The sequence below is a fragment of the Mesoplodon mirus genome, assembly GCF_964341445.2.
Source record: "Mesoplodon mirus genome assembly, chromosome: 15".
NCBI lineage: Eukaryota > Metazoa > Chordata > Mammalia > Artiodactyla > Ziphiidae > Mesoplodon > Mesoplodon mirus.
Genome location: NC_138991.1, coordinates 21,259,216 through 21,274,569, shown reverse-complemented (window position 1 = coordinate 21,274,569; position 15,354 = coordinate 21,259,216). Strand labels below are relative to the sequence as shown.

At 44.2% G+C, this 15,354-nt stretch overlaps 1 protein-coding gene and 1 long non-coding RNA gene across 8 annotated transcripts in view; one reads left to right on the top strand and one right to left on the bottom strand.

Annotated features, from left to right (window-relative positions):
- The window catches only part of LOC309817347, a 51,948-nt gene that overhangs the window by 16,477 nt on the left and 20,117 nt on the right, over positions 1–15,354 (bottom strand). For 2 of the 3 annotated variants that reach the window (XR_014296117.1, XR_014296118.1), the window contains exon 4: positions 13,482–14,214. This is a non-coding gene — a long non-coding RNA (uncharacterized lncRNA). The remainder of the gene's footprint in view (positions 1–13,481; positions 14,215–15,354) is intronic. The other variant, XR_014296120.1, reaches the window with a different exon arrangement.
- Positions 1–15,354, top strand: part of LBP (lipopolysaccharide binding protein) — a 45,887-nt gene that overhangs the window by 25,637 nt on the left and 4,896 nt on the right. For 2 of the 5 annotated variants that reach the window (XM_082645573.1, XM_082645571.1), the window contains one exon: positions 2,894–3,275. The exons of 1 other annotated variant lie outside the window; for it this stretch is intronic. Coding sequence is in view for 3 of the 4 variants with exons in the window: in XM_082645571.1 (XP_082501697.1) it covers positions 2,894–2,938 (45 nt within the window). In the remaining variant the exon portion in view is untranslated. Of the gene's footprint in view, positions 1–556; positions 3,276–15,354 lie in introns of those variants that run through there. 2 more of the 5 variants (XM_082645569.1, XM_082645568.1) reach the window with 2 other exon arrangements.

Below are 15,354 nucleotides of genomic sequence, written 5' to 3'. Positions count from 1 at the left end.
CACAGAAGTGCCCACACACACCCTGAAGTGACAGGTGAGACTGAGAACCAAATTAATATACAGGGTACAAGGCAGCCCACCTCTAAAATCACATTCCCCAGTTAGTTGCTATCTCCCTGGTCAAAAAATAAAGCTTAAAGACCTAAACCCTGTTTCCATGAGACCCTGCTTCATTTGGCTGCAGTAGAAAGCAGGATGCAAGTGGGGGGCAGGGAGCAAATGCCCACTGGATTCTTATCATGAGTAGACGCTGCCCCATCCCTGCCAATGTCTCCACAGAGCACCATGGCTGAGGGCTCAGGCTCCTCTGTCAGTCTGCCTGGCATCAAATCCCAGTTCTCCCACTTTCTAGCTATGTAACCTAGGACAGGTTACTTGGCCACTCTGTGCCTCAATTTCCTTATCTGTAACATGGGAATAATAATCCCAATCTTTGGTGATAATTAAATGGGAATATACCATGTATAGCGTTTGCAGAGAGGAACTTTTTGGTGTAAAATTTTCTCTGTAATTATTTATTAACAAATCTCTCTGGATGTTCTGCCTCAACCTCCAGATAAGTTGGCAGAAGGCTTCCCCCTCCCTCTGCTAAAGCGTATTCAGCTCTATGACCCTGTTCTCCAGATCCACAAGGTCAGTGGGTTCAGCAGGGTTCTGAGGAATTGGGGAGGGGGGTTGGTTAGCTTTCCTGGTTTGCAGGCTATAACTCAGTGGGTGGGACCCAGCCCAACCCTGCAGCTGGGAAAGCCTCCACGGGGGTGGGATGGTTCAGGGTCAGCTGGATGCCATGAAGCCGTCCACATGTCCTTTAGAAGTGGCACCTCTATGGGGGCAGGAGGGATTTGACACAACCTGTGTCACAACTTTCCACCCCCCGCCGCCCCGCCCCCGGGCCGTGGGTGACCTGGGAGAACCTCAAGACCAGCTCGTTTTAAAAATACAGCAATCTTAGCCATGCCAACAGCTCAGGTTCTGAGAGCCATTCGTAAGTTTTTAAAATTTCTTCTAATTTCTTGGGAATTCCCTGGTGGCCCAGTGGTTAGGACTCGGCACTTTCACTGCTGAGGACCCAGGTTCAATCCCTGGTCTGGGAACTGAGATCCCACAAGCCGTGTGGTGAGGCCAAAATCAATTAATTAATTAATTAAAATAAAATTTCTTCTAAGTTCTTAAGTGGAAGAGCTTTGATGTACTAATAGATACATGTTTGGTGTGCCGTCCCTCATAGACCCATGGCCCCACCACACTCATAGCTTGACTTATGGTGTACGTCCTTCCAGCCTTTTGTCTCCTCCAAGCATTTTTTGAAATTGTTTTCTTGTTATGGATAGTTGCCTTGCTAGCGCTCAGACCTGTTTCCTTTCTTTTCTTTTGGTTGCAGTCTAGTCTCCCTTCCCCCCACCAATGTTAAATTCTATCCCAAGCATGCAAGGGACCATAATTTACTTAACGATTTGAATACCAAGGAATATGTCTGATTCTTCACCAGACTCTCCACTCTTCTGAGCAAGCATTTTATGCGCCATCTGTGCCCCACGGTTCAGGTTATCTTTCTAGAAGAGCATCCGTGAGGTGGGATGACTGGGTTGGCAGGCTTGTGAGCATTAAAGGAGATGCTGCTTTGTGCCTGGTACATAGTCAACATCCAGCAAACAACAGCTACTAAAGAGAGGGGCAGGCAGCAGAGTGACCAGGAACATTGAAACAGAGATCAACTGAGACATTTGAAAAACAAATATCCAGAGCCCTTTTGTGCCCAGAGATACTCAACATCCAACTATGGTTGAGAGTTTATAAGGAGTGAGACAGATCATTGTTCAAAGCAAGGACTGAGTGACAGTTCATGCAGCTGGCCTCAGTTTTCTCCTCTGTAAAGTGGGGTGTAGCCCAAACCTCACTGGGCAGTTATGAAGATTAGAGCTTCTAGCTCAGTTTGGCACAATGAAAGTCATTAGAAGATTTGTTAGATTGACCCTTGAACAACACAGGTTTGAATGGCCCCATGTCCGGGTATACGCAGATTTTTTTCAATAATAAATACAATACTATGGTACTACACCATCTCTGCAGTTGGTTGAATCTGTGTATGAGCAACTGCGGCCGTGAGGAACCGCGGATATGGAGGGCTGACTATAAATTATACGTGGATTTTCCCACCCATCGGTGCCCCTAACCCCGCAGTTGTTCAATGGTCAACTGTATATACTATCATATCCATTCACATTTTTTTTTTTTTGCGGTACGCGGGCAGTGAGACACTGTTGTGGCCTCTCCCGTTGCGGAGCACAGGCTCCGGACGCGCAGGCTCAGCAGCCATGGCTCACGGGCCCAGCCGCTCCGCGGCATGTGGGATCTTCCCAGACGGGGGCACGAACCTGTGTCCCCTGCATCGGCAGGCGGACTCGCAACCACTGCTCCACCAGGGAAGCCCTCCATTAACATTTTGAGGTCAACTCTGCCCATGTGTTTGACCCCCAAAGGCAGGGGGATGGGTTGCTGTAGGAAAGAATTGGATTTTGCTCTGAGTTCAGAATTCCCACCCCTTTGGTGATGGAAACTTACGAGGAAGTAGGAGAATAAACCCCAGCAGCTCACAGTTTTGTCTTATTCACCAAGGAGAGAGAATTTAGGTGACACAGGGGACATTTATGAGGTCTGCCAGGAAGCAGCAGCTTGGGAAATGACAGATAAATTGCCACCTTAGAGAAGGTAGCTGGCAAAAGCTGTGCTTTATGGAGACCTTGGGAACAGAGGCACACGCTCGATTTATGCACTGACCTGGTTTCTGGCAGAGCTTGTGCTTCCCCAGACGTGGGCCTCCTTTTAAATCAGAGGTGCATCTTTTTGGAGTAGAGGATGCTTTTACCATCCTGTCCTGTCTTGTCTCTCCTAGGACTTCCTGTTTTTGGGCACCAACGTCCGGTACCTGAGAGTTTGAGGACCGGGTGAAAGACAGGGCTTGGGGGCCATAGCTGGATTGCCAAGTTGCATTTCCAGATGTGCAGCATATTCCTGGAGATTCTGGGAGGATGAAGACCATTTCTGTTATCAGCTCTGGGGGCCTGGCCTCTGTCCCCACACTCCTCCTTTTCAGCACGTACACCCACAACCCCTCTAACTCTGGATTTTACTTTCCCACCAGCACGGACCGTCCTCCCCCACTAGCCTGTACTATCTTTAAGGGCAGGCACTGTCTTTTTTATTCACCATCGGATCCCTGTGCCTAGCAGAGTGCTTGCACTTAGTAGGTCCTCAATAAATATTTATTGAATGGCTCAATGAAGGAAACATCTGGTACTCTAGCTGATCCTCCCTACTGCCAACCCTCTCTTACTTAAGGGGTCTTTGGATGGTCAGCTCCATCTGTGGTCTTCAAGGATGAACCCTGACCACATTCCCATTTCTCAGCGCTGCTGCTGTGGGAACCTCAATACGAGAACATGGGAGTCCACTCCCTCCTCAGCCTTGGACCTGGAGCTGATGCTGGCTCTCTAAGACAACTGTCCATCTCAGTTTGGGGGCAGTTCATGGGCTCATTTCAGTACATGCTCCCTCTCTCCCTCCCTCTCTGTCTGCTGCAGACACAGGAGCCAGTGGGTCTCCGGGAGCAAAAATTCAGCCTCCTGCTGCCCTCCCCATTGAAACAGGTGTAAATTAGGAGGAAATGGATCTGTCTAGGTTTTGGGTCCGATCCGAATAAAAGACTCATCCAACTGTTGTTTATGAGCCCCAAGCCTGGAGAAAGAGGCCGTGATTTCTAATTACTGAACAACCAGCCTTTGATCAGACTTTATCAAACAGTCATTTCCAAGTTATGTGGTTGGGCCCCCAGGGACTGGGAATCAGAAGGCTCGTTGGATGCTTTCTTAATTGTGTTAATGAGCGGATGGATGGAGCTGCTGGCTAGCAGATAATTCACAGGGAATAGACCCATTTACCCTGTGTGTGACAGAGATGCATTACAAGATGGGATGATGCACTGTCACCCAGCTGGAGGCGGGGTGAGCCATGGCTTCGCCTCGTCCCTTTTGTTCACCTGTCTGCCGCCATCATCCATCCTGTGATGGACTGTGAAGGGCTCAGCTTCATCCAGCACTGGCCACGTGGCCTTGGACCGGTCCCTTTCTCCCTTTCCCCCACTTTATGCTATAAAATAAGGATGATAATAATAGTAGCCATGTCCTAGGACTCTTATAATGATGATATTAGGTAATCCATGTAAAAGGATTTATTTAACCCTAGTGGGAATTCAATATTTATTGGCTGGACGTGCTTACTGAGCATCCTCCTGTTTGCAGGCACTGAGTTGGTCAGCACAGGGGAAGTAGAGGCAGCACAGACCCAGTTCCTATGTCTGTTTTTCAGAACATTGCCTCACTGTGGAAAGAGCCAGTCTTGACTCCAACTGACTTGCTTTGGGCCTCTGGGAAAGGCCTCTCTAAAGCCTCAGTGTCCTCCCTTGTCAAATTTGCTGGGAATACCTCCTTGCAGGGTGACTAGGGACTCAGTGGGTTCACATCCAGCTTCTGGGGGTGAGGGGAGGATAGGGCATAACCAGGTCCTGGTAAACAGCTGATGCAATTATCACCTACCTTCCTTTGGGCTCCCCAGAAGCAGACTCTGAAACAAGGAGGCCGGTACAAGTAGTTTACTGGGAAGAGGATCCCAGGGAAATAACCAGTAGAGGAGAGATAATATGATGGGGGGCGGGCTTCCCTGGTGGCGCAGTGGTTGAGAGTCCACCTGTCGATGTAGGGGACACGGGTTCGTGCCCTGGTCCGGAAAGATCCCACATGCCGCAGAGCAGCTAGGCCCGTAAGCCATGGCCACTGAGCCTGCGTGTCCGGAGCCTGTGCTCCACAACAGGAGAGGCCATGACAGTGAGAGGCCCGCGTACCACAAAAAAATAAATAAATAAAAATAAAAATAAAAATTTTAAGATGTCAATCAAAGCAATTTTCGGCACATGCTTTAAAAAAATCAATGTACAAAATGGATAATCAACAAGGACCTACTGTATAGCACAGGGAACTCTACTCAGTATTCTGTAATAGGGACTTCCCTGGTGATCCAGCGGCTAGGGCTCTCTGCTCCCAACTCAGGGGGCCCCGGTTTGATCCCTGGTCAGGGAACTAGATCCCACATGCTGCAACTAAGAAGTTCACATGCAGCAACTAAGAAGTCCGCATGCCACAACTAAAGATCCCGCATGTGGCAATGAAGATCCCGCATGCATCAACTGAGACCTGGCACAGCCAAATAGATAAATAAATATTAAAAAAAAATATTCTCTAATAACCTATATGAGAAAAGAATTTGAAAAAGAATGGATATATGTATATGTATAACTGAAGCACTTTGCTGTACACTTGAAATTAACACATTGTAAATCAACTATACTCCAATATAAAATAAAAATTAAACTAAAAAAAAGAACAAAAACAACAATGTACAAAAGGGTCCGTAATAAGCAGCAAAGGTCTCAGAGGGAACAACTTTTAATTCCTTAAACATTTCTGTTTTTAGTTCTGGATACCTTCAAATATTAAGTAATGTTCCTATTTCTCTCTCTCTTTCTCTCTCTCTCTTTTTATTTACCAATATGAAACAAAATTACTGACTTCATTAACCTGCCCCACTTACAGTCCCTCTCTCAAAATAGTTATAGTAACTTCATATTTTTGGCTTCTCTGTTGGTCAGTTTATAATTTCAGATACTATGTTCGTACATTTGTTTTTTGCTCCATCAACTATATATAGCTGGGGTCTCTCAATTTCTCTACTCACTGTGACCTAGCACCTCTCTGAGCCTAAGTTCCCTCACCTGGAAAAGAGCAGGTATGAGAGTCTGACTAGACAGCTAGTCACAAAACCATTTCTCTTTCTTCCTGGGCTCACAGCTGTTTCCCAGCCTCCCTTGCAGTTAGATGTGACCATGTAGCTGAGCTTTGGTAAGTGGAATGTGGGCAGAAGTGATGTGTGCCACTCTGGGTGTAGCCCATAAACACCCCTATTTGAGTCTCATTCTCTCTCTTTCTCTCCCCTCCCCCATCCGGATTTGACATCCAAGGTAACTTGAGATAAATGTACTGACGATGACAGAGCCTCCAGCAGCCCGGATCCCTGAATCATTCTGTATCACGGACTTCCAGTACTATGTTGAATAGAAGTGATAATAGTGGGCATCCTTGCCTTATTCCTAATCTTAGAGGAAAAGCTTTCAATGTTTCACTAATGAGTTTGATGTTTGTGGTGGGCTTGTCACATATGGGCTTTGTTAGGTTGAGGTCATTTCTTCTCCTAGTTTGTTGAGTGTTTTTATCATGAAAGGGTGTTGAATTTTGTCAGATGCTTTTTCGGCATCTATTGAGATGATCATGTGATTTTTATCTTTCATTCTGTTAATGTGGTGTGTAATTTGCATATGTTGAACCGTCCTTGCCCCACACAGGTAAATCCCACTTGGTCATGTTGTATGATAATTTTAATGTGCCGTTGAATTTGATTTGCTAGTATTTTGTTGAGGATTTTTACATCTATAGTCATCAGAGATATTGTCCTGTAGTTTTCTTTTCTTGTACTGACTTTGGTTTTGACATTGGGGTAACACTGGCCTTATAAAATGAGTTTGGAAGTATTCCCTCCTCTTTCGTATTTTGGAAGAGTTTGAGAGGTACTGGCATTAATTCTTCTTTAAATGTTTGGTAGAATTCTCAGTGAATCCATCTGGTCCTGGGCTTTTTTGGGGGGGAGATTTCTGATTACTGATTCAATCTCTTACTAGTTACAGGTCTGCTCAGATTTTCTACTTCTTCATGATTCAACCTTGCTTGGTTGTATGTTTCTAGGAATGTTTCCATTTCTTCTGGCTTACCCAATTTGTTGGCATATAATTGTTTATAGTAGTCTCTTATCATCCTTTTTATTTCTGTCATCAGTTGTAATGTCTCCTCTTTCATTTCTGATTTTATTTGGATCTTTTTTTTTAAGTCTAGCTAAAAGTTTATCAATTTCATTGATCTCTGTAAAAAAGCAGCTCTTAGTTTCATTGATTTGCCCTGCTCAGTTAACCCTTCGTTTCCCCCCAGCAAGAAAATATGCAGCCTATCTAGACCATAAATAACCAGATAATCTCCCCTGGTTCAGAATTCTAAAAGCTTGTCATCAGCTCTACAGTTCACTTAGCAAATGATTGTGTGGAACTGTAAATTGCTATTTAAATATTTTGTTATCTTACTTCTCGAGTTTTATGTCTAACCTCTGTAAGTAGATTATACTTTCCTTGAGGGCAGGAAACAGATATTATATGTCTTTGTATCACCCATGCCTCATTGCAGTACTGAGTTGGGCACTTAATATGTATCTGGTGATTTGATTTGAAGTCTCTTGTCACTTAACCTAATTTTCCAATCTTTTCCCCAGCTATGGGCTGCCCCAGGCCCTTTTCACATAGCTCCTCCAATTTAGAGTCTGCTGTTAATTGTCTTCATATCTTTGTCTATGCTGTGCTGCACATGCTCAGTGCCCCTGCGTTTGACTTTCATATCATTCCTGTTCAGATCACAGAGCTCCCCGAAGGACATCTCACCCGGTTCTTGCTCTTTCTGATGGGTCTAAGCCCTCTGCTGGGGCTCCAGAGGATATTCGGGAGGTAGATGAGCCATGAAATGTTAAGTCAGGAGGGTGGAAACCCAGGTCAGCAGGAAACAAGAGAGGATCTGAAAGGCCTACATTTTAAAGGGTCATCAAGGGTTGCAGGGATTAGCATAGTTAATATTTTGGTGAATTTCCTTGGTGACTTTCCATTTTAGGAGAGCCTGGGCATGGTTAAGGTCATGCAGAGAGGAAGTATAGAGTGGGATGGCTTCACAGAAAAAGTCCCTTTTAGATCTAATACTCCATGATTCAAAATTACTTACCGTTATGTGTTGAATTGTGTCCTCCAAAACAGATATGATGAAGTCCTAACCTCCAGTACTTCAAAATGTGACTTTATTTGGAAATAGGATCTTGATAGAGATAATCAAGTTAAAACGAGGTCATTCAGGTGGTCCCTAATCCAATATGACTGGTGTCCTTGGACATAGAGACAGACACCCACAGAGAAACAAGATGATGACAGAGGCAGAGATCAGACATGCAGTTTCAAGTCAAAAAATGCTTGAGGCTACCAGAAGCTAAGAAGAGGTAAAGAAGGATTCTACCCAGAATCTCTGAGGAAGCATTGTCCCATGGATATCTTGATTTCAGAATTCTGGCCTCCAGAACTGTGAGACAATAAATTTCTGTTGTTTTAAGCCACCCAGTTTGTGGTATTTTTGCAGCAGCCCTAGGAAAGTAACACACTTATCTTCTCCATGCTTCCTTCCCCCATCCATAAAATGAGCACCTAATGTCAACTTCACAAGAGTGGGAGGCTTTTTGCTGAGCTAAAAATATCAGTGGATTTTTATTTTTTAAACATTTATTTATTTGACCGCGCTGGGTCTTAGTTGCGGCACACGGGATCTTCGATCTTCATTGTGGCATGCAGGATCTTTAGTTGCGGCATGTAAACTCTTATTCAAGGCATGTGGGATCTAGTTCCCTGACCAGGGATCGAACCCAGGCCCCCTGCATTGGGAGTGCAGAGTCTTAGCCACTGGACCACCAGGGAAGTCCCATCAATGTTGTTTTTTTTTTTTTTTGTGGTACGTGGGCCTCTCACTGTTGTGGCCTCTCCTGTTGCGGAGCACAGGCTCCGGATGCGCAGGCTCAGCGGCCATGGCTCACGGGCCCACCCGCTCCACGGCATGTGGGATCCTCCCGGACTGGGGCATGAACCCGCGTCCCCTGCATCGGCAGGCGGACTCTCAACCACTGCGCCACCAGGGAAGCCCCCACCAATGGGTTTTTAATTAGTTATGCAAAAGTCAGCTTCTCACTGAGTTTGCAAAATAAGCACAGCTGTTCCAAGTATGCTTTTTTTTTTTTTTGGCTGTGTTGGGTCTTCATTGCTGCGTGCGGGCTTTCTTTAGTTGTGGCGAGCAGAGACTACTCATCCTTGCAGTGCACGGGTTTCTCATTGCGGTTGCTTCTCTTGTTGTAGAGCATGGGCTCTAGGTGCGTGGGCTTCAGTAGTTGGAGCATGCAGGCTCAGTAGTTGTGGCTCACGGGCTTAGTTGATCCACGGCATGTGGGATCTTCCCGACCAGGGCTCAAACCTACGTCCCCTGCATTGGCAGGAGGATTCTTAACCACTGTGCCACCAGGGAAGTCCCTTGACTATAGTTTTTTATTCTTTAACTATATTACTGGATTCTACCTCTTAATCTTTCATGAAGTTCTGCTTCAATATTCATAGATTAAATTAGTCTGTGAATTTCTCTTTGTTGCTTTGTCAGGTTTTGATATTTATCTTAGTCAACTCAGGCTGCTATAACAAAACACTGGGGTGGCTTTAACAACAGAAACTTATGTCTCACAGTTCTGGAGGCTGAGAAGTCTAAGATCAAAGTCCCACCAATTTGCTTTCTGGTTAGGGTCTAATTCCTGGCTTACAGATGGTCATCTTCTGGCTGTCTTAACATAGCAAAGAGAAAGGGAGATGTCTCTCAGGACACTTTTTATAAGGACACTAATCCCATCATGAGGGCTCCATCCTCATGACCTCATCCAAACCTAACCACCTCCCAGTTGGAAGGCCCCACTTCCCAATACCATCACATTGGGAGTTAGGGCTTCAACATATGAATTTGGGGGAAGGACACAATACAATCCATATCAATATTAATACTCTTCCAAAAAAAATCACTGGGCAGTTTCCTTCTTTCTTTTTGCTCTGGAAGAGTTTGGTGAGCTTTGGAATTACCTGTCACTTATAGATTTGAAAGAAACCTTGAGGTTGTCTTGGACAACTTCCTCAGCTACTTCCATAGTTATTAGTCTGTTCAGGTTTTCTATTTCTTCTTAAGCCAGTCTTGGGAATTTTTATTTTTTTTAATTTATTTTGGTTTTAAATCATCCAAATTTTCAAGAGGATTAACATTGCATTGTGTTAAATGGGCCTTCATAATTTCCCCCTTACCTTTATACTGTATAATATCATTCAACAATTAAAGAGAATAAAGTAGATCTATATATGCTGACATGGAAAGATCTACAAGATAGAATGGGGGTTTAGCAAGTCTCAGAAAAAGAGAGAATCCATTTTTTAAAATAAGTTTTTATTTTGGAATTAGAATCTCCTTTTTATATATTAAATGGATGTAAAATGGTCTAAAAAGATACCCACTAATATCTAGTTGTAGCAGTATTCCCCTTAGACCTGAGCAAGAGGGACCCCTCCCTTGGGCATGCTCTTTAGAGGGGCTGCTCATCCTCCTTCCAGATGCACCACATCCACAGAGGACATGCCCATCTAGAGTCTGAACCTTCCTTCTAGACCAGCCTTCCTATTCCTGGGACCCCAGCATTCCTTCCAGAGTCTGTAGGGACCTTGCCTCAGGTATGTCTTCCTGAGGATGGAGTGTACCACTGCTGTGACCACTGCTAGGTCCTGTTTGAGGGGTGTGTGGAGAAACCTGGATGTGCAGGTTGGAGCCTCCATCTGTGTATGCATGAGGCCCTGGTGGTGTAGACGGAGCCGGGCAAGGGAAGAGAAGGGAGGCCCTACACCACATTCTAGGAAGAGACTCTGTAGAGTCCAGGAATTCTAAATCCAAACATGGTTTCTCAGGTCAATATGAAGGTATATTTGTCCAGGTAGGAGGATAGAACGTTTCTATTTAACAGTTTGTTAGTTGGATTTACAAAAAGTATGTAGATATATGGTATGTGGGCCTTGGTTTGACTCTTGTCCTGGGCCCCGCAAATGTCATGGGGTTAATCATATGACTTCTGGGAGAGATGTGGAACTTGAGGGGGGAAAAGGGAGAGTGTGTGTCATGGGCTGAACTGTGTCCCGCAAAATTCATATACTAAAGCCCGAAACGCCACCCCACCCCCTGTACCTAAGAATGTGACTATATTTGGAGATGGGGCCTTTTAATGTGTCGATGAACTTAAAATTAGGCTGGGCCCTAATCAAACTGACTGGTATGCTTATAAGAAGAGGAAACTTGGACACACAAAGAGACACCAGAGGCTCATGTACAGAGGGGCGAACGTGTAAAGAGGGGAACTGTCTGCACCCCAAGGAGAGAGGCCTCAGAGGAAACCAACTGTGTGGGCACCTTGATTTTGGTCTTCCAGCCTCCAGAAGTATAAGAAAATAAATTTCTGTTGTTTAAGCCACCCAGTCTGTGGTATTTTGTTCTGGCAGCCTGAGCTGACTTTAACTTTTTACTCTATTTTTTCTTCTTCTTTGACTTTTATTTCTAATGCCTATGTATCCGTGCATTATTTATGTAATTAAAAAATACATATTAAAATGTTCTCTTATCATGCTCGTCTTTCATTTCTCATCCTAATTATGTGTTCTCTGTATGTGGTCTTTTTCCTCCTGATTAGGCTGGCTGGTGGCTTCTCTATTTTACTGTGCAGGGTTCTTTCCCACAATGAATCAGCTCTTCCATTTACCAATTCTACCTTTGTTTCGTACTTTAATTCATTAACTTCTGCTTGTCTTCATTCTGCCCTTCTTTCCTTAGATGTATTTTGTTCCTCATTTTGTATCTTCCAGCTTTGAATGCTTGATTCATTTATATTTGTCTTTCTTTTTTCTTTTTCAGAAATATACGTGTTTAAGAAGAAATTTCCCTCTCATAATGTTTTTTTATTTTATTTATTTTTGTCTGCGTTGGGTCTCCATTGCTGTGCGTGGGCTTTCTCTAGTTGCAGCGAGCAGGCGCTACTCTTTGTTCCAGTGCGTGGGCTTCTCATTGCGGTGGCTTCTCTTGTTGCAGAGAACTGGCTCTAGGCGCGTGGGCCTCAGTAGCTGCGGCTCGAGGGCTCTAGAGCGCAGGCTCAGTAGTTGTGGCACACAGCCTTAGTTGCTCCGTGGCATGTGGGATCTTCCAGACCAGGGATCGAACCCATGTCCCCTGCATTGTCAGGCGGATTCTTATGCACTGAGCCACCAGGGAAGTCCCTCTCATAATGGTTTTAGCTGTATCTCATTGTTTTAGACACAGTGTTTTCATCTTTGTTTTCCAATCTTGTTTGAACTTACAATTTTGACTTTCTTTTGTTCTCAAATGGAGTTTTAAATTTTGAGGAGGGGATGCAACTAGAGATTATCATACTAAGTGAAGTCAGAAAGAGAAAGACAAAAACTATAAGATATCACCTATACGTGGAATCTAAAATATGACACAAATGAACTGATCTATGAAACAGAAACAGAATCGTGGACATAGAGAACAGACTGGTGGTTGCCAAGGGGAGGGGGTTGGGGGAGGGATGGAGTGGGAGGTTAGGGTTAGCACATGTAAGCTTTTATATAAAGAATGGATAAACAACAAGGTCCTACTGTATAGCACAGAGAGCTATAGTCAATATCCTATGATAAACCATAATGGAAAAGAATATTTTAAAAAAGAATGTATACATGTGTATAACTGAATCATTTTATTGTATAGCAGTAATTAACACAACACTGTAAATCAACTATAGTTCAATTTTAAAATAAGTAAATAAAATTTGAGGAGGGTTTTAAAAAATATTTTATTTATTTATTTATTTGCTTGCACTGGGTCTTAGTTGTGGCATGCGGGCTCCTTAGTTGCAGCTCCCTGGCTCCTTCGTTGTGGCATGCAAACCCTTAGCTGCCGCATGCATGTGGGATCTACTTCCCTGACCAGGGATCGAACCCAGACCCCATGCATTGGGAGTGCAGAGTCTTAACCACTGCACCACCAGGGAAGTCCCAAGGAGGGGGTTTAATTTTTCCATGTGGTTGGGTTTTTGTCTCATTTCTACTTTTTGTTTTAATTTCTGGTTTTATTACTTGGTGGTCAAAGAAGTCTCTACTATTTCTATTTGGGGGAAAATTACTGATATTTTCTTTATAGCCATGGTCAAGTTTTATAACTATTCTCATGGGTGTTTCAATGGAAGACATATTCACTGTTTACATATCCATTTGTTTGCACAATGCCATATTATTACTAATATCAACCTGATTCATTATTTGATTCGGATCCTCTGTATCCCTTTGTGACTTGTGGCTCTTGGTAAAGCCCTTTAGCCAGTGTGGTTGAGCTGATTTATCTCTGTTCAGCTGGCATTGTACAAGGGTGATATCAGAGTGTGATTCTCACCTCTCTCTCCTCACCTTGCCCTTAGCTCGTTGGCTTGATATAGGACCCCAGCTCAGAGAATTACAAGGGTGGTAAAATTACAGAGTCATCCTTACAGCCCTGGTTCCCATCACCTCGGGGCTTGAAGACAGTCGCAAGGTCTTGAGTCCTCTTTTGCTCTGAGTTCTCATCTTTCCAAGTAAAGATGTTGGTCAGACCCTTCCAGACCCTCTTACTTACTTTTAGGAAACCTGTACCTACCTAATATCCGGGAGATAGGTAGGGACTCTCCATGTCTTCCTTAAATGTGTTACAGATATTTCTGTGCGTCTGGAAGGTACTCTTGCCAATTTGCTCAATTCTGCCACATTCATTTCAGATGACACGTTCTTCTGTTACTTGCTCCGTCAATTTGTCTCTGCTGCTGCTGTTGTTCACCTGAAAGGTGTTGGAGAGGGTCAGCGGGACTTTCACTCTGCCACCTTTTCCTCCTAATACTCATCAAAGCCAATTGCTTCTGTCTCTTGCCACGTTCTATGAAAGCCAATAGCTGGATCCTCACTAAATTGAGAGACTGTGTGCTGAAGTGTCTGACTCAAAATAAAATCTATTAACTTTATGGATCCTTGGGGACACCTCAAAGGTCATTCTGAAACTAGAGTTCAGCGGGAAGCCCATGTGCTTGCTGATGAGGACAGACAAGGCATGTTAAGATGCCTTTGAGAGGCAGCACAATGGCTTCAATCATATGTCTTGAGGACAGAGAGATGCTCCCTATTGTGTCTCCCACAGGCAATTCGAAGTGGCTTCTAGATAAGCAGCAACCAGGCTGCTCTGGTTTAATAATATTCCTCTTATTTTCCTGAGCAATACCAAGGAGTCAGTTGAGCTGTCTATAAACACAGTATTCTCAAATTTTCTTTGTTTTTTCTTTACTGTTTTACCTTTCTCTTTCTCCTTCCCATTTTTTTCTTTTTTCTTTCTTCTCCTGTTCCTGTAATAAATTTGAAAGGATCAGTGTTTCTAATGTCCAGGAAATATTTTTATGACTCTTTCTCTTTGCTTTAGACCTTATTGGCTCTTTCTTTAACCATAATTCTCACCTCCTCATAGTATTTTACAAAACAGGAAATTTCTATTTACTGTAACTGGCAATTATTACATAAACATTCTTCATGTGTATTGGTCAGGTTTCAGCAGGTTGTGCTGCAGAACAAACAACCCCAAGATCTTAGTGGCTGACCACCACAGTGGTTTATTTCTCACTCACGTGACATGTCAGTTGCAGCTCTGTGCCAAGTCCTCTTCATTCTGGATCCAGGATGCAGGAAGAAAGGGAAGATCAAAGTGCAAAAGGGACAAACTAGCCAAATCTAATCCCTTTTAGAGGGCTTTTCCAGGAGCCCACCCTTTCCTGGTTCAGGTGGGTCACTCAGCAGCCTCCTACAGCGCAGGCAGCTGCTCCAGCACCTGTTCCTACAGTCTACAGCAGCCAGAAGCACTGACAGGCCAGTAGCTTCCCCCAGCACCCCCACCTTTGGCAATTTTGTATTCAAGTGCTTCCATTGAGATACCTCAGTGGTATCAGGGTAACTTTCCCTGGTTTGATAGAGGGCAGTTTTCTGGCAAGTTCCACCAGGGCAGACCTCAGTAACTTCTCTGCTGTTCAGTGAACCACAGCTGTGCCCAATCCAACAAAGTCAGAACCTCAGCACTGGGGGGAGGGCATAGGGGAGGGAAAGCTCTTTCTCAGCCCTGAGAGTCATGACTGCTCCTTATACCTGCTACTTCACCTGTATTCTTCAGAGTTCTCTTTACCTCTTACTAGGCAACCCCTCATTACTTCAATCCTCTGTTATAGTCAATGATTCTTTATATTACACTTTCCCTATTCAAATTACCATGTGGTTTTTCTCTCCTGATTGAATCCAGACTAATACACCAGCCCAGCTTTGTTGGCTCACATCTCATTAGCCAGGACTAGCTGCCAGTGCTGGGAAATGTAGCTCTTTAGCTGGGCAGGTGGCCACTTCAACTAATCCAGGGTTCTGCTAACAACAAAGAAGGGGAGTTGAGGTCTTGCATAGACAATGTGCAGCGTTGACCTCAACAGAAGTACATATTGATAAGGATG